The 19,723-nt window shown below is 47.2% G+C and overlaps 1 protein-coding gene across 33 annotated transcripts in view; it reads right to left on the reverse strand.

Annotated features, from left to right (window-relative positions):
* Positions 1–19,723, reverse strand: part of TNIK (TRAF2 and NCK interacting kinase) — a 383,771-nt gene that overhangs the window by 81,650 nt on the left and 282,398 nt on the right. For all 33 annotated transcript variants that reach the window (XM_070583121.1, XM_070583113.1, XM_070583127.1 and 30 more), the window contains 2 exons: positions 19,613–19,679; positions 15,734–15,938 (listed from right to left, as the gene is read on the reverse strand). In XM_070583121.1, coding sequence (XP_070439222.1) covers positions 15,734–15,938; positions 19,613–19,679 — 272 coding nt within the window. The remainder of the gene's footprint in view (positions 1–15,733; positions 15,939–19,612; positions 19,680–19,723) is intronic.

Genomic DNA, 19,723 nt, shown 5'->3' on the forward strand with positions numbered 1-19,723 from the left:
TCTGTCACAGCCCCAGCTAAACCAACCACAGACAGTGAAACTCCAAAGAAGCCCATGAACGAGGAGGCCTTCCTGATGTGGCTCCTGCTTGCAATCCTCGGACCTGCTGTCTTCCAATAACCTCTGAGGCCTGAGACATCAGCTGCATCTTTTGACCTGAATGTCTGTCACTTCCACACCAACAGTTATTTGTCTGCCTTAGATTGTGGGCAATGGCGAGCCACTGGAGGACCGCCTGCAGCCAAATGTCACGACCAGACTTGCATTTTCAAGAGGCGTCCTAACAGCTATGGCAGGGGGCAAGATGAAAAGCTGAAACACAGTGTGAGGCCATTCTATGGATCCAGGAAGAAAATGACACGGCATTGATGAGTTAAGCAAAGGCAGTTGGACAGTCTATGTTCATAATCCCTGGTAAGGATGGAGATGCAGCCAAAAGGAAGAAAGACTAAAAACTATCCAGAGTTCCAGTCATTATAATAAGACTGGAGTGGATGCTTAGAAGTAGAAATCAGAATAAGGCTAAAATAAAATAGGCAAAATTTAGTGACTATGGGGTTTGTGAGAGTGAGTGAAGTTCTTGGCCAAGAGGCATGGCGGATGGTGTGATAGAGAGGCAGAAAAGCAGGTTTAGGGAAGGGAACGAGGGGTGTGTTGAGGAATAGGGACTAGTTAAGTTCCAGACAGGCAATTATTTGTTTTACGGAAAAATAATATAGTGAAGATGAGAGTAGAAAACATCATCACAGGAACCAGCTGAATAATTTGGATTACAAACCCAAAACAGAGATATTTCCAACACTCAAACAACATGAATCAATGCCAGCACAGAGAATAAAATAATTATGTGTACAGATCTGGCTCCTGGCAGGAAATAGCCCTAATTTAGCTAACATTTCAAATTTTCTACTCCCACCATTGGTCTCTTTCTTGAGGAAAAAAAATAATCAAGGCTTTTGGAGATCTAGCTGATTTTCATGTGAAAAAATTGTGCATTTTCAACCCCTCTGCCAGGAATCAATACTGCTTTATTATTCCATGCCACTCAGGTCCCTGCACAAGGTGCACACAGTATTGATTGCAACTCAAGAGCGTCTGGGCTTCCCAAGTACTCTGTAGTTTCTGAGAAAGACACTCGAAAGTGACTAATAATTAATAATGATCTCACTCAGATCAGCTGCCACTAACTCATGGAGGCATCTGCCAGGGCTTTGGTTCCTGTGGCGAGGTTGGAAAAATAAATCACTTCCCCAACATTCTCAGGGCACCTTGCCAATTTCCAGCTGCCGTGTCTCAATTTGAGTTAATGCCTTTCCTGGAAAAATGTTTGCTCTCTCTCCTCCCGGGTGTGGGGCTATTTGAGGGGCCATACCAAAACAGTCCGAGAAAGATCATGTCCTTTGTCTCAAGCAGACACCTTTACAAAGCTCTGATGACTCTGGCTGGAAGCACCTCTTTGAAGGCAAGGAGTGTGCTTGATTCCCGCTGGACCCCCAGCCCCTCATGTGGGGCCTGGTACCTGGCAGGTGCACAAAGATTTTTTGAACTGAACTAAGAGAGTTGGGGCAAAAGAAGACAACACAGTATCCTCTTAAATTTCTTTGGGGGCAGGGAGCTGGCCCAGTGGCGTAGTGGTTAAGGTCGTGCACTCCACTTCAGCGGCCTGGGCTTCACCAGTTTGGATCCTGGGCACAGGCCTACCCACCGCTCATCAAACCATGCTGTGGCAGCATCCCACATAGAAGAACAAGAAGTACTTACAACTAGGATATACAACCATGTCCTGGAGCTTTGGGGAGAAAAAAACAAAAGAGGAAGATTGGCAACAGATGTTAGCTCAGGGCCAATCTTCCTCACCAAAAAAAAGGGGGGGATAGCCTGTAAATTTCCTTGGGGGCATTTTCCCTCCTATCAATACTTATAGTTTATATCATACCTGACATTATGGTTATCTGAGTATGCCTTACCTACTCTGCAATCTAGACTGAAAGCTATTTGTGGGTAGGGTCTCTTTTCCACTCCAGTTTTTATCTCCTTCTATATCCCAGATAGGGCCTGATACCATTGATATTTTTTGCATTGAAAACCATAAATTGGGTAGCAAGAGAAGAGGAGAAAGCTTGGCAGAGCCTCAGACCACCACTTCACCCTTCTATGTCCTTCTCAGACAGGGTTCCAGGCCAGAATATTCTTTCATGCTGAGCATAGACAAGGCTTGGGAATGTTTTTCTAAACAGAGAGCCCCCTACGGTTGGCCCTGGCATAGTACCTATTTGCCATCTTACAGAGAGGCAGGAAAATAAAATAAGGGAATAAGAGTCAAGTTGGGAGGAGTGGAAAAGGGCAGAATCAAATGGTACTTCTAAATTTCATGCAAATTATGCATCAAGATCACAGTGGTTCTGCCATCAAAAACAAAAAGGCTTAAACCAACCACTCTGAAACTCTTGGCAGATGCCCCACCTATACTGAACTATCTAATAGTGTATTTGTATCCACCTCTTCCTGGAGGCATCTCCAAAACGCATCACTTAAAATTAGACATTCAGTGGGTTCTTATAGGTTTCTTAATTGTTTTTTTTTTTTTCTTGGTTTGGGGATGACTGATAATACCCACTCTGAAAGTTTTCCAGGCTAACGTCATTGCTGCCTTGCTCTATGGAGTAAGTCACCAGGGTCTCCCTGTCCCCTTTGCCTTCTGTTGGTGTCCCCAAAGGATAAATTTTTTAGGACAGTTTTGATTCTCCCATGGGTGTTCCCCTCAGGCCACCTCCAGGCAGAGGCTGAATGGCTGTACTTTCAAGTATATAAACTGGCTAGTTAATTTTAATGAGGAAATAATCCTGTCCTGCTCAGGACACCCTCAAAGGTTATACATTTATCCCAAAATGACTACGCAGAATTCTGACTCTTTAAATCCTCGCAAGAGAATATAATATTAACCCTTAAATATTCAATTCCTGTTAAATTTGGAAGAAATAATCCCTCATGGGTGTTCATCACCAAGGCTGCAGAGTTGATCTTTCTTTCCTTTTGTTTCTTTAAATGTTCTTGGTAAATTAAGTTTAACCAGCAGAAAGGTGTGAGCTGCACCATAGTGCACTGGCTCTTGTAGAAGTGATTTTGATGATGCCATAAATTGCCTTTTACCGTGTTATCAGAACAGCTGAATAAAGCTAACCACTGTGTTTATGGTGGGAATGTAACCTCAGACATTATTCATATCACTACTCAACCACTACGAGGCAAGGGTGCAGATTTTTAATGGTCTCAGAAAGCTGGCCTGACTGATGGGTTTACTCTTATCTGATGGACAACATGAACCCTAAACCATTCGAGTTTGCCTCTTTTCTTAGCTGCCAGGACTCTCAGAGCCAGACTGTCGGCCCCCTCGGTCACCTGCACCTGCATGCCACGTTATGCAGACATTCTGTGAACTGACCCTACCCAGGCTTCATCTTGGTTTCTCTTTCACTTGATAGTCCCTTCTACTTTATTTTCTCGTTTACTTTATGTTTAGTTACTGTATAAATCTTTGTAAGCCACCTTAAGTCTTCTTTTTGGAATGAAGAAAAGTCACAAAGAAGGAGATACACAAACAAAGAAATGAAGAAGTCTTGGCCCTCCATATCTTATGAAACCTCAAAATCTCCCTTGGAAAGATCAAAACGGAGATAAATGAGAAGTTGTAGATGAGTCATTTGGCTCTTTGTTTATAAAGATGCCACCTCTGATTGTGTTACCTAAGCAAGTGGTTAAAGCTGTTTTTGCAGCAGTGGGGATCACTCTGCTCTGACCCTGCCACGCCCTCTCACTAGAGAACTGGTTCAAGTGAGCGACAGTAACACACACAGAACTGACTGGGACCTAAAGGGAAACATAATCCAATCCCCCTTCTAATGTAAGACTGCATTGTGGGTCTAATACCTGGGAGAGTATTCTATCAATTGGAGACAAAGTGGGAGGTACAGTGTAGTATGGAGGGAGGAACTGAGCAAATACGCCTTATCTACCCCCATCACCGTTAGCATTTCCTTCAACATCCTTAAGAAATTCCAGACAGGATACTTGGCTGATTTTTTCTACTTACCAAATATTAAGGTAGAATTTGAGTCTTGTTCTCATGAGATTCTGGTAGATTTGGGGAAAACAAGGCTAGACACCATCATGTAAAGATTTGGGGTCCCGGGTTTATCTTTTGCATCATGTTTCCTGTTATAAAGACTCAGAGGTAACACCCACATATGAGAATTAACATCCCATAGCTGCAATGTGATGTGTCACTGGGGGAGGGGTGTGGATAAGAGAGGCCACAGCACTTGGGGGAAAGAACACTAGATCAGAAATAGTAAGACTAGATTCCAGTCCTGCTATGCCACCAATACAAACACTGCAGAGCCCACAGTCTCAATAGGTATTTGTTTAATAAATGAGTGACTGTTGCATGACCTTGAATAAGTCACTTCAACCCAACCTTCAACAAGGGGGCAGATTAGGTGGTCTTACAGATCTGTTCATTCTAAGAGTCTAAGCAAGGATGTGCACATTGAAAAGCAGAAATCTACAAACGATTCCAAGCAAGAAGTGAAGTGAAGCAGTTCTGGTTTGCTCGTGGAGAGCTCTGCTTGCATTTCACCCTGGGTGACCTCCTGGAAGAGGTGAGAGGGGACCTCACTGACCATGGAAGACCTGACTCAGCCTCCAGAGGACAGGAAAGCAGCTGGTGCAGGATCAAGTCAGGCTCCTTGGGAATTACCTCAAACCATCCCCTCGACTCAGGGGCTCTCTGTTCAAAGACACTCAGAATGAAAGGACCCGGTTCGGTCTTTTGAATCGGCCGCACAGCACACATGCCCCCTCACTTAAATAGGGCTGCTCTGCCTAAGCTTTGCAGGAGCTGTACGTGGGATGACAGGCAGTGAAGCTTCTGGGCATTCCACTGGCCCATTTTAACATTTGCTAAAGTTTCAGTTTTGGAAAGAACATTGCAAACCAACCACTGCGGGGCAAGGGCATGGTTCCTTGCAACTACCACTGGGATTCCAGACCTGCTTCACAGGAAGGATGGGAGAGTGATGGTGAAGCAGGCTGGCACCTCTGAATCCAAGGCACAACAAAGTAGTCAGAATGACAAAAAAGAAGAATCATTAATAATGAGAACAAACACTTATGTAGTGCCTCCTATGATGCCAGGCATCCTAAGCCCTTTACTCACATTAACTCATCTAATTCTTTCCCCAGCCTTTGAGGCACGTACTACTGCCATCATCCCCATTTGACAGACAAGGAAACTGAGCCACACATAGGCCACTATCTTGCCCAACTTCACTCAGTTGATAAGCGTAAAGCGAAGATAATATTCTGCGTCAGGCCCTTGCCCTAGTGCCTCTGAGAACTGGAAAGCAGCTGTTGAGACATCTATATATACAAAGCGAAAGACGTTGTCTTATGCTTTTTCAAGTGGCCATTTTTCCCTCTTTCTATCTTCACTTTGCTACCTATCCTTTCTTCATAGAACCAGTAATCAGAGAACCACTGAGAACACTGGACAGACTAGATATACTTCATTCTTTTCTTTTTACATCAACTTTACACTATTAAAGACAAACCAACCTACCCATTCAGATCTTTCCTGGAAAATCAACAGCCTAAATGAAGCCCTTCCTTTGAGCTCCCAGCCAACTTTTGATCAGTAGGCAGCCCCATGGCTAAGCACCACCTGAGTACACGTGTGCCGAGCTGGTCTTTACGCATGTGGAAAGGAACTGAAAGTTTTAAACAGACTGAGCCACAAGGAGGCTTACTGAAGAATCCTGGTCATGCCTCTTCTCCCGATGCTCAGCAATGTGATTATTCAAAAGTTCCTTATTGTCTCTGAGCTGCAGTTTCCCTAGAGAGAATGGCTACCTGGGTTCTCCTGAGTAGAATACAGAGGCGCAAGAATGGCCCAACGGACATCTGAGTACCTATGACTCTGGAGGCTGGTGTAAAAGTCAAGCGCAAATGTAGTCCCCAAATTTCTCCTGCCACCATTCTGAAGCCTTATAATGAGACTCTCAGATTGAGTCCTAAGAAAGCAAGCCCATTATAAACCTTTTTATTGATACAATGGCTCCAGACAGGGCCACTCCAGCACATCTGGGATGACACGAAGATGCTAAATGATAATCATATGTGGAAAGGTCGCAGGAAGTGGTAACATTTGGAGAAGACCATTATCCCCACCTGCAGACATTTCTGAGCTGCCATGGAGGGCATTTTAGTTTTCTTTGGCGTGAGCTGTATTAATGCAGGGGTATCACAAGGATTTGAATCAGTCACAGGATACATTCCCTAACATTAGGAGTTGCTCAAAAACAGAATACACTGCCTCAAACCTCTAAACGTGTAAAGCAGAGATTATATGTTAAACAGGTTAAACGACTCTGAGGAACATCGTCAAAGGGATTCTTGCTTTGAGAGAAGAATTGGCTTAGAACACTTCTGAGGTCCCTTATGTTCTCCTGCCTCTATAATTCTATAAAACGGCTCAGTGAAGAAAACAGGTGAAATGAAAACAACTCGATTTAAATGTCATATAAAATAATACTTTCGGTGAAACTATTTTGTTGTCATAGTTTTAAGGTTAGGGACAAATAAAAACAATGATGTGAAGCATTCATCAACATAAAAGATGCAGACTAGACGTAATGAAAGAGTGCCATGAAGACCCTAGACGATGGAAGGTAGGTCTGTCATGTCCATTCCATGCTGTCACCGAAAAGCAACCCCTGCCATCCACCTAAGGTGTTCTAGATACACTGAGCGCCAGAAACTGCCTAACGCTGGTTTCCTTGCAGTTTGAAATGCTATACATATAAAACACCAGCATACCCTTCCCATTCCTTGAAAGTGTAGGAAGGAGTCTGACCAAAAGGATATCAAATATCAGTAACATTTTAAGCTGCAGGATAGGAATTTCAGCCCAACTTCCTCACCGAGGCAGGAAACCCCTCCCATCATCGGACCCAGGTGACCAAGCAGATAAAGCCTGGCCTCTTACAGCTCAGCAGGTAAGTGAGAACAAGGAGCCCCTCTGCGATCCACTGAGAAGCAGGGTTCCGACATCCATGCCAACCACTCAACCTCCTGAAGCACAAGTGTGATTTACAGGCACACACGACCACACAACACTGTCAGAGGCCCGTGGGCAGGCCCTGCCCTGGACAATGAGCATCCAGTTTGCTAGCCTGGCTCCCAGCTGTTTCATAATTTCTGTTCAGTTATGGAAATAAGACAGCAAAAGCCCAGCTAGAAAGCATTCGGTGTTCGTGCTGATGTTAACGACATCCAGGAATAAAGGGCTGCTCTGCCCCCCACGAGCGGCCGCTGCTCACAGGACACATTAGGATGCCTGCAGTCAATGATTAAATGAACTAAAGGCCATTTCTCAGCAGTGTCGCTGAATTAACACTCCAGGCCCTGGAATGGGGGCGTTATTCTTGTTCACGGTGCTTTCTTCTGGCTGAGGAGCTGGGAGAGTGGTCCAGTGGGTGGAATGCAGCGTTCCATCTCCCGCTTGCTCGGGCTGCGTTCAGCTGTGAGCCCTCACCCTGAAAAGAGATGACTCCGAGTGGGAACAACATGCAGCTAACGAGCAACAAAGACTGTTCCCTTTATGTTCAGTCTCGTCTTGAATTTATTTAGGTGCTTACTGGGCGCCAGGTGCTGTTGTAAGTGCTTTGTATGTATTAACTCATTTAACCCTTGAAACTACTACTGTCATTTTATAAACAGGCAAGCTGAGGCATAAAGAAGTCACGTCCTGCCACGATCACAAAGGCAGTAAGTGGCAAGGCCAGGATTCAAACCCAGGCAGTCTCTTCCTGTACCCTTGAACAGCCTTGTTTCTACATTCTTGGTGAAACAATCACGCCGAAGGGACTGTGTCCCTGATGCCCAGAAGCTCACTATTCAGACATCACAAGATCTCTACCTTCTTAGGGGTTTTTCAGGTACTGACAGGAGATGAGGTTTGATGCAGCCACGTGGTGGCAATGATGGGATCAGAATTATACAGTGTTGGAAATGACAGTGAAAAATACTGATGAGAAAATCTATCGACAAGCAGAGCTTCTCCCAGGGAAGGTCCCCTGAGGCTTGGCTGGAAAGAGGAGACTTTCCAAGGTGGCAGTTGATCCTACAAGACAAGGTACATCTGGATGGATGAAGAATGGGCTGCCCATCTGTGCTGGCAAGGCCAGGACTGCAGACGAAGTTAACAGTAGACAGATGTCCCAGCCAGCCACAACAAGAGGGGTGCGCTCAGAAAGAGCCTCTGAGAAGGGATGGAAAAGCCCAGGTTTCACAGTAAACAAGGAAGATACGTTAGAGAATTAAGGAAGGCCTGCAATGGGAAAATGCTGTCTATCTAGAAAACCCTTAAAACAAAAAAGCTGACAACAACGTTAAAGTCATCAGTTCCAAAATAAGAACAAAATATTGACCCAACAATGTCAATCCACTCTTGTGAACGGCATTGTGCCTAGTCTTCTGCGTATATGGATCCATTTACTTCTCTCAACAATTCTGCATAGTAAATAGTATCTTGATTGTGTATATAAGGAAGCTGAGGTTGAGAGAGGGGAATTTGCCGAAGGCCACGTGGCTGGAATTAAACCTTGGTCTCCACGGATTCAAGGCTGGTGCACTTTGCCTCCATGTTAATCTGCTATCCAGCCATTTAAAAACTGTGGACGTTTTTTTTCTCTTAATGACATTTCTACTAGTATAACATTCTTCCCAAAGCATGAATAAAAACTTAGCTGTTGGTAGATTTATTTTAATAAATTCAAGAGGGTTTTACTGCTGCACATAAAAGAGCTTAAACTTTTGGAAATTATACCTCTGACTTCAGCCAAAGGCACCCACTCCAATAATAACAACAGCTAGTATTTATTCAGTGTGTTCTAAGTGTTGATAGTATTCTAAGGCTTTCTATGAATTAACTCATTCAATTCTCACAACAGCCCCAGGAGGTAACTGTTATTGTTATTTCTAGTTTCACAGATGAGGAAACTGAGGCACAGAAAAGTTAAAGAACTTAGCTTTAATAAGTAAGATAGCCAAAATATTCCTGTTAGCCAAAATACTACTCTTAACAGAATTTCCCCAAATGCTCTGTTGCCCATGGGACTTGTCAGAGCTTCAGTATGTTGTGCACACAGTGACTCTTAAAGAGATATGCAGCTCCCCCAGCCCCTCCCCACCTTTTTCGGTCTAAGAGCATCCGGGAAAAACTACTTGGGTTCCACGGAACAACCTCGCACACCAGCGGCTTCTCTGGTTTGGGCTCCAGCTGGCAGGGCTTCTGTGAGACTGGCCTGGTTGCCCCGAGCGAAAGCGAATGTTAAGAGAGAATGTGGGGAAAGCTGACCACAAACGGATGTACGTGTCATTATGAAGAGTTCTCTACTCAGAAGCACGAGGTGGGTCTCGTCATCAATACTTAAACTGGATTGGATAGGTCCTTCAAAAGTGAGAGCTGCTCCCTTCTTGGCAGTTGACAAAGTGCTTTCACATGCATTTTCCTGGTAAACCCTCAGCACAACTTTGGTGGTGGGAACAGGCTGTGTTGGCTGCCTCCCCATAGGCTCAAGAAGACAGGACATACGGAGAGCAAGGGGACCGCCAGGGCATGCAGGTGGTACACAGAGGCCCTCAAATTCAAACCGACGACTTTTCACTCCAAGTCCAGGTCTTCTGGCTTCCTGAGCAGGTTGCTTCCCTTCTCCCAAGAGAGAGAGGTAATGAATGCATTTCTAGAGGGTACTACACTAAAACTACTTTTTAAATATCTTTGTCACTGATACTAAAGGATGGCATTATCTTACTCGACCTTTGGGCAGCATTCTGTAGACCTGGCCCCTTTAACTCCATCCTTAGGCTGGAATACTCGATTTTCTTTGCCATGACATCAAACTCTCCTGGTGTGCCTTCTACGTCCTTATCAGTATCTTTGCTGACTTCTCCTCCCCTTCTCTGAGTTCTCAGAGCTCAGGCCCAGACTCTCTTCTCTTCTCTATGTATACTTCAATCCCACAAACCAATAATTTCCATTTTTTTCTGTCCTCAACCCGTCTTCTCTGGCTATATCCATATGATCCAACTGCATCCTTGGCGTCACCGCTGGCCACTTCATATGCATCTTACACTCACTATGTTCCAAACCAATCTCCTCCTGCTCCCAAGCCTGGTCCTCCACCCAGATGCTCCAGTCCGACATCGGGAACCTTCTGTGACTGCCTGCTCTCCCTCACCCGTGACGTCTAATCAACCACCACGTCCTGCATCTTCTACAACTTCTGCAACTTCTCTCCCAGTGTCCACTTTTCTCAATCCCCACTCCAGCCATCCACCTGAAGCACACCCCTCCCCGGCCTGGACTCACTTGTCTCTCCTACCCACTCCTGCTTTCTTCCAATCACTTTCCTTGCAGCAGCCGAAGTTTCATTTTAAAAACGCAGTTCTGATCATATTTCCATGGTTGGAAAATGTCAATGCTTTCCCACTATTCTTAGAAGAAAATTCACAATTCCTTAACTTGGCCTGTGAAGCCCCACCAGACTGTGCCTTGGATTCCCAGCCTGGCGTTCCTGCACACCTTGCTGCCCTCCATCAGCTGGATATGACCAACAGGCCTCCGAGCCCGGCCAGGCTCCCGCCCCGTGGCTCACTCAGTTCACCATTCACTATAGCAGTCTGGCAACGGTAGTGAACGTTTATTTGGGTGTTTATTTGCCTACTGTCTGTGTCCCTCACAGATCTGGTCTACACAAGGGCAGCCTATATTCCCAGTGTCCAGCACAGCACTTGTACAGTGGAGGTATGCATTCACTCCATTTGTGGAATGACTGCCTTTGGAACAGGGAAAAGGTTTTAATTCTACCATACACTTTTAAAAAAACAATTGAGCCCAACATCCTTGAAAGCTGCAGTCACTCAAAATAAACAGTTGGAGCCTTATAGGGACTTCATATGTGTGAAGTACCAGGCTCTCATTTTATATGTTAGTGCTCCACTATTACTGGCCATTAGGATACAGCTGGTAATTCTTTTTTTTTTTTTCCTTTGGTGAGGAAGATTGGCCCTGAGCTAACATCTATTGCCAATCTTCCTCTATTTTATATGTGGGATGCCACCATAGCCTAGCTTGATGAACAGAATGTAGGTCGATGCCCGGGATCTGAACCTGCAAACCCCGGGCCGCCAAAGCAGAGTTCATGAACTTAACCACTATGCCACGAGGCTGGCCCTACAGGTGGTAATTCTTTAAAAGAAATTTCAGGTGATACAACCAAAGCACTAGGACATCTTTTACCTAGAACTGGTTGTTTTTATAACTAGGTCACGTTAGGATGGTCTTAAAGGCACTAAAGTAGATCTAGGTGGCTTGAAAAACTTAACACAATTCTCTGAATAAAACTTACTACCGTGGAGGAGGGTGGTGCTCCTGGGGTCAATCTGATTCTTTCCTGTGACCTAGGGACTCTCCTCCAAATGGGCGCTCAGCAAGTTGAAAAAAACATATAAATCACTAACATCATTTCAAAACTCTTGAGCAGAATCAAGCATCACTACAAATCTTCTGTGCAAGGTTAGTGTGAAAAGATAACCAGAGTCGAAAGCTCGACACGTCCTGGGCGCTCCGTCTGTGATGGAGAATAGGACAAGCTGCGTGTTGTCTAGGCCAAGTGACGGGAACTTTTATGGAACTGAATCAAGTACAAGAAGCTCTCTGTGCACTTCTTCTCACTACTGATGGACTCATTCGCTTCAGCGGGGTTTAATCAAGTTCCTGGAACTTAGTTATAAATTGTACTTTATCATCAGTCAGAAGCGGAGAGACTTATGATATCGTATTAACTCTGTGTGGTGGCAGAGGGTCACCAGACATCATGGTGATCACTGTGCAATGTACACAAATGTCGAATCACGAAGTCATACACCTGAAACCAATATAATAGTCCATGTCAATTACATCTCAATAAAAAAAAGCCAAGAGTCTTGTGCCCACCATTTAACTAGCCTGCAGCCACGTCCTTTTCACGAGCTGATAAATGACTGCACTCAGTTTACAGTCAAAGTCCTTCTAAGAATATATAGTTACTGATTTAGAACCTAGCCAAATCCACATGGTTACCCATAAATAGCAAAGACGTGCAGGGCTTCCTCAGAAACCTCTGGTAGGAGGTGACATCTGAGATCACTGAGGAATACGAAGACTACAACCTACTCAGTCCCATGTCACCAAAGGGCATCGGAAGGGCCTTTATCTGGAAATGGGAACGTATTTCCTAGGACGCCCACAAGAGTTCACCCCACCCACAATGAAGCTAAATTTGCCAGTTTCACCCGGGGCTCTTGCTGCTCCTGTGTGACAATGCAGTCCAAGTTCCTACCCAGGACACTAGAAACACAAGTCGTCCCCACAGGCCAGGGCAGCAGATGGGGATGCAGCAGGAGCGGGAGAGGAGTCCCTGGGGGCAGAGTCATTACTGAAGGGTTCAGAACGTACAGCCATGTGAGTATTTAGTGTTTCTTTTTCCTCTCTATTGAGCAATAGGGGCAAGATAAAGGATCAAAAGATAAGGTGGGTATCACCTCTGGCTGCCCTTCGGCCACAGCAGTCCTGCCTCTCGGGGGAAGGCAGGTTCATGCCCATCGGTGCATCAGGCAAAGGGCATGCAGTGGCCTTCTGCGTGCGCTGGCACTTTGAGGGTGTGTCCCTGTGGCTAGACGTGTCCCTCTGAGTCTGAACTCTGACTTGCGTCCAAGGTAGAGGCTCCAGAAAATGCCATAAAAGGAGAGACACGAGGAAGGCTCTGTGGCTCTGCCTGGGAGCATGAGAGCGAGATCCCAGCTCAAAGATGAGCACCTGCTGGCGAAAACTTCTTTGCCCTTGCTCAAACTCCTTCCGTTCCCAGGGTGGAAGTCCACAGACAGGTAAAGAATCTGGAAAAGCATGCTGACCGTGGCTTATCAGCAGAGAGGCAGGACGGAAGCAGTGATAGCACCTGGTTTCTTCTCAAGCTGTGTGACCTTCAGTAGATGATTAACCTCTTGGAGACTCAGCTGCATTGTCTTTAGAAGAGGGGTTATTGTGAGGATTCCAGGAGACCATTCACATAAAGTGCTGAACAGACTGCCTGTCATGTGGTTGGTGCTTCATGACTGTTAGAAATGACTATTCTAACAACTCGATAAAAAAACATATAAGGTCAAATAGATCGTGCCAGGTAAGAAGGGGAAAAATATAAAAAATAAAAACAAAACAATGCACCCTCTGAAAACACTTTGCACTAAATGAGGATCTAGGTTCAAAAGCCAAGAGTTCTTATGTTAAAATTTTTTTTAAAAAAGGAAATTCATCTAAGTCTGTGTGTGTGTGCACGCGTGCATGCACCCATGTACATATTTGCATTCTTGAATATTGTAAATGCTTTTCGGGATGACAGTGGGAATTTTCTAGGGTTACACATGAAGTGCCTTTAGCCTGAAACTAAGCATAGCAAATTGCTAGGCAAAGAACCCACTAAGGCCAACGGTCAAGCTTCCTTCCAGGGTGTGACTCCAGCGAGGTGGCAGCCTTGGGAAAGGCTCCTGGAAGGCATGAACCACAAACCAGGAAAGCAGCAGGGAAGGCAGGATTGGGGGCAGAGCCTGAGGGGACGCTGCTTAGCTGGAGAGACGGGGGCTCAGGAATCTCAAGGAGTAAACCCTGGATCCAAACAGCAGAGGCCTGTGGTCCTCAGGAGACCTGAGACTGGAGGAAACGGCGTGGCTCTGGGCTGGGGCCAGGACAGCGGCCACAACTGGGCTGGGTGGGCTGGGCTGAAGGAGACTACATCAGGGCCCAGCTGCAAGGGATTTCAATCTGTGCCCAGGAGAGTAACCTGCGGCTACACGTGGTCCTTCACTTTGGAGAGCTGGTGAACGCCCAGCTCCCTCCAGCCGCCCCTACCTGCTCCTTTGAGGGTTCCTCCCTGCAGCCCTGAAGAGCCTCTGTCCACCCCAGCGTCATTCCTAGACTAGAAGGAGGTCAGTGGCAGACTCGCCTGCGCTCAGCTGTCTTCACCCCAACGGTATTACAGACTTATACCGCTGGCTGCAGCCTATGAAGATCAGTCCTGAGGATCACGTTTAAGGCCCCGGCACATACCTGCACTCACCATCGCTGGGCTTGCGTGGACTTTGGGAGCAGGGAGACCTGGGTGCGAATCCCGACCTCGCACTTACTGGGCCTGTGACACGGGACCAATTACTTCCCCTCCCTGATCCTCGGTTTCTTCTTTGTTAAATGGGGATTATATGCATTTTGTAGGAGAGAGAATGGATATATACAAAGAGATCATGATAGTACATGAGATCCTGGATACAAGCAGAGCATCCCACCTGGGACCCGGCACACAGAAGTCACTCAATAATTGCAAACGTTGGGTATTACCGTTGCTGGTCAGCACACTAATACTCCAGGGTCATAATGAGGTGATGGGATTTACTGCAAACTGGAATTGAGGCCCTCCCTGATTTAAACCAGGGACATTGGACCTGGATGTGCCATTTAAAAAGCAATCTGTTGCTGGTGTCTGCAGTTCACCATCCTCTAACTGCAGCGGCCACCTGACAAAGCAAGGGAATTGCTGTAAACCGTTAATAAGGAGCAAGACGGTGTTTGGGAAAAGGGTAAAATTACTGCCCCATTACCGCGCAGCCAGTTAACCTTTCATCTGCCATCCAACTTCCCCAACAGCTGTGCTCTCCCAGCCTCTCAATTGTTGGAGGCTTTGATTTACCTGGCAGAGGAAGGAAGCCTCGGCGCAAGGCTCTGAGAAGGAGGCTTTAAAACACATCTGTAAGACCACAGGGTAGAGCCTCACCAGACAGCCATGCAGGGAAGTGTGCCTCGCATATGGTTTCCCACCGAGATGACGGCCATGCCTGCTGGTGAAGGCAAGTGCAGCCCACAAACCAGAGGACAGGCCCTGGGTACCAAAGGGCATGTGGAAGGATTTGTGAAATGCTCTCCCCAGTGTTCAGAGGAGGAACAAAGGATTATCCAGAGGCAGGCCCTGCTTTTCCATACTTGACATTTCACTGTGGTCTAGTTAGCACCTATATATCACTTCTCAATTGTCGACTCATTCATTCGTATATTAACTCATTCATTCCAAGAATATTTTTGAGGCACCTACTGTGTGCTCAGCACTGTCGTAGGCAGGAGAGATACATAATGTAGAGATACATCAGGGATAAAAGAGACAAAATCCCCCGCGCTCAGGGAGTTTACATTCCAGTGTCAGACACAGGGAAGTATGTGGAAATTATGAGCGCAGGTGACAAGAGCAGGTAAAAATAATAAAGCAGGGAGGGGCAACAGGACATGCTAGAGGGAGGGGGTGTGATGTTAAGTGAGGTGGTCAAGGAGGCCTCACTGGGGAGGTGACATCTGAGTAAGACTTGAAGGGGCCGAGGCCTCCACCTGCTTTTCTGAAGCGACCACACCAAGGTCCCAGAGCCCCAAGCACGACAGTCCTCTGCTTGTGAGAGCCTTGGGGCCTCGTCCCCCTGCAGTGAAGGTATGTGGGCTCCCAGCAGGCTGCGGCCCCACGCCAGGGTGGGATGGGGCCAACACTGGAGCCCCGGGCGGCGGCCCCAGCACAGAGACGCAGGGCCAGGAGCGAGTGGTCCTCACCTCCTCCAGGCGCCGCCGCTGCTCCTTCTGCTCCTCGATGCGCTTCTGGCGCTCAGCCAGCAGCTGCCGCTTGTGCTCCTCGTTCTCCCGCTGCTGCTGCTCCAGCTGCTGCCGCCGCAGGGCCTCCGAGCGCTCCTTGTTGGCCAGCTGCAGCCTCAGGAAGTCCCGCCGCAGCGTCGACTCCCCCGGCAGGTTCAGGATGGAGCTGTGGGCAGGAGAGAGAGGTGAGGAGCCCGCATGGGCCAGGGCCATCGCCACCTGGCTCCTGGGGGAGGAGACCCCATACGCGGGGAAAGAAGCCACCTGCTCAAGCACAGGCTCCTAGATCCTCCATGAATTACGTTACTCACCCCCAAGGGAAGCAGAGTCAAGGCAGGAGACTAGTGTCCAGCCTGCCTTTGAGTGTGACTACTGTATACACATGTGGTCTCCATCCTAGAGGGATGTCACATCTTAGAGTCATCACCTCTGTCTCGGCCTGTCCACACCACTCTCTCACCCTTGAGACGTAGCAAAGATCTGTTTCCAAGGCTTTGATGATTGTGCAAGCCCTGTGCCCCAGACTGGCTTCTTTTCACGTTTAGGAAAGGCGAGAAGAAAGCCAGCAGATGAAGATGGCCCACGGGGAGCAGTAAGGGAGCGCACTCTGCCTGGACGAGCTCATCACCCTCTCCCACATCACCTCCTGGACTCCGCACACCAACCCCAGCAGGCACAGGGCAGGCTGCTCACGGGAAGACAGGATGAGCCAGGGATGGAAGGTGCCCGAGTCAAGGTTGGCACAGAGCCTGGACATGAACGCAAGTCTGCCAAGTCCGAGAGCTCCAAGCTTGCCTCCCCGCACCACTGTGAAAGGGAAGTTAAACGGTTTGGTTCTGGCCACAGGGGGGGCACCTGGGACTTCAACCCAGCTCACTGATTCCTAGATTCCGTTTAAACACCATGGGCCTCAGTTTCCTCATCTGTAAAAGGGTGGTTGTGCATGATGTGTGTGCAATGTGTGTGTGTGTGTGTGTGGCAGAGAGAACAAGGGAAGGAAACACTATAAGCAAACTCCACCCACTTCACTGGAGGTCAGAGCTGCCCTCCTCTCATCTAACCACAGGCGGACAGCTCAGGGCTACAGACTCCTTGGCAGCCTAACAGGGAGGTGGGAAAAGGCCCCAATTTGTTCATATAAATCTAGCTCTTTTCATCTTTATGGCAGCATCCGCTTAAAATAAACCCATTAAATAAGTACTGAGCACCCACTAAGCAGCAGGCACTGTAACAGGCTCTAGTGGATACAGCAGTAACTAAACAAATTCTCTCTCTAGTTATCTTCTTGTGGGGAAGAGAGATAGTTAGACAACTAATTAGACAGGCAGACAAATTATTACAAGTAATGTAAGTTCAGGTATTAATAGGCTCGACAGAAGACAAAAAATGTAAGCGTTTAAGAGTGATGGTAGCAGGGCGCTGGGGCAAGGATTATGGGTTCTGCTTTAGTTGGGGTGATCAGAGGAGACCTATCTGAGGAGGTGACAGCTGAGCCAAGACTCAAATTATGGAGAGTCAGTCCCAAGAAGAAGTAGGGGAAGAAAGCCTGCGGTGGGAACAGGTGTGGCCTCTCTGAGGAACCGAAGCCCCTGGTCTTCCCAGAGCGGAGTGAACGAGAGGACAGTGGGACAGAGGAGGTCGGAGACACAGGGCAGACTGCGTGAAGCACGGGGCCGTGGAAGGCACGCAGGGAAAGCTTATAAGCAGGAGAGAAACAGAGCAGAGGCATTTGGCTGCTGAACGAACAGTCCACGGGAGTATGACGGCAAGCAAGGCTACCAGTGGGGCTGCGAGGCGGTGGCCCCAGGGTGCAGACTTTACCCCGAGTGGGAGCGGGGGGATGGAGGCTGGGAGAAGCGCTTAGGGACAGAGTTAATGCCACCTGTTGATGGAGCCAAAGTGTGGAGTGAGAGATGACTTGCAGGTTTTGTCTTGGCACCTGGGCAGCGGCTGTGACACAGACTGGGATGGGGAAGGCTGTGGGAGGAGCAGGCTTGGCGGCAGTTGACAAGGGGTCATTCTGTTTTGGAGAGTGGTTAGCGTGCAGTGTGAGATACCGCCATAACATGACACAAAAAGTCTTTGTTCGTGACGTTCCATACAGAACGCTGGCTTTCTACTAGTAAGCCTCCCCTGAAATGTCCAGCCTCTGTGTAGAACTCTAAAACAAACCCCAAATGATGGCGTTTATCTACACAGGCCACGTGCTCCGTGCATAGGCGGCAGAGCTTGAAGAACCCAGGATCACATGCACACGAGGATGCTCCATCAATTATGAATCGATGTTGAATCAGTGCGAGGTGATCTGAGTTATATTAGTGACTCAATCATTAACTCGGTGTGTGACCCAGTTGCCATCCTTGGGCTGTGACCTCATTTCTAAAATGAGATAACCATTGTCCCTTTCTGCTTTTCAGGATTTCATGAAGATTAATTACATGTGTCCATAAAACAAGACTTGGACTATAATCTTCAATGTGATATCATGACATGCTACAATTATAGAAGTGTTAAGGCATGGCTAGGTCAGCCCACTAAGTGACTCACACAGTTTAGTAAGTATTAGTTACAACAGGGCTTCTCAGTTCCAAGGACAGTGATCAGAAGGGCTGACATGACCGTCTGGGTGCGCTCTGGAAAAACAGTGTACACCTTCTCTGAAAGCAGGGCATTTGGTGCTTTGCCTTCCAAAAATGTTCATTTTCCATGTCATCACCTGACAGTCATCACCTTCATGCAGCTAAACTGGGGACATCAGATGGAAGGGAAGAATTCCCCTTCAGTCTTTGACCTTGAAGATTCCCAGAGCAGGTGAAAAGAGAAAACCCGGATGGCCCTGTAAGCTCAGTGCCGCCCTCTTCCCGTAGTTTAGCAATAATCCAGCCCGGGAGGTCTGAGCCGGCTCATTCTGGCAGCAGTGGCTGTGCTGGCCTTTCCCCTGCTCAGGAAGCTCTGCCTCAGTGGTACGGGACCTGTTCCTTCTCCTGAAGCACTGGGGTCCCCTCCTTGGAAGGCTAGAGGACAGAGACCCAAATACCCTGGTGACCCTTCTACTTGAGCGTTTTCCCCAATAAATCTCACTTCACATGTTCAGTGTACCCGCCATGGTGTGTAGGCCTGCACCCCTTGACCCACCAAACTGCCATGAGCTGAATTCTCTCACGAGAGAGAAATCTTAGCAGTGTGAGCTCACGGGCCTTTGTTTATGAACACAGACTAGAGGAAAGTCAGAGTCAAAGTCAAGTGAAAATCAAAACGTAGGGGAGATAATAATGGAGCAGCACTTGACTGCGGTCCAACCCAGACAGCCAGAATGGGCACAAAAGCTTCCACTTAGGGTTCACCTCTGGAGTATAACTTCATTTCCCGGAAATCATTTCCTCTTGGATTTGGCTGCAGTGAAAATACCAAGGCATGTGACAAGGACACTGGCTGTCCTCATGGGCTTCTCAAAGGTAGGGAGTAATGAACCGAGCAACTCAAGTCCAAAAATACCACTGAGGTTCCCAGAAAGTTGCAGTTTTGGGTACTTTTAGTCCTGTATTGCCCAGATAATTGCCTTCTGCTCATTCTCCATGTTAACTAGTGAGGAAACAAGGTCTTAGAAGAGAGACCATAAATCTTGGGGGACAAGATAAAGAATATGCTGATTTCCACGTTTTCGTTAAGAGTCTGCTTAGGGAAATTTTCCCAAATTAATGAGTATGTTTGTGGGCAATAAATTAAATAAGATCACCCTGCTGGATTCTTAAAAAATGAACCTATAAATCAAAAGGAAGTGAATCTCACACAAGCACAATTCAGAACGTGGAAATGAGAAGACGGTTCTGCCTTTCCCACCTGGGCTCTCCTGAGTCGTTCTCCTCCTCTTCCTCCTCACTTCCGCTGTACTCATACTCGGTCTCATCTGAAGAGAGACTCACAGAATGTTAGTGCACCAAAGATGCTACA

The sequence above is a fragment of the Equus przewalskii genome, chromosome 18 (assembly GCF_037783145.1).
Source record: "Equus przewalskii isolate Varuska chromosome 18, EquPr2, whole genome shotgun sequence".
In the NCBI taxonomy this organism is placed as follows: Eukaryota; Metazoa; Chordata; class Mammalia; order Perissodactyla; family Equidae; genus Equus; species Equus przewalskii.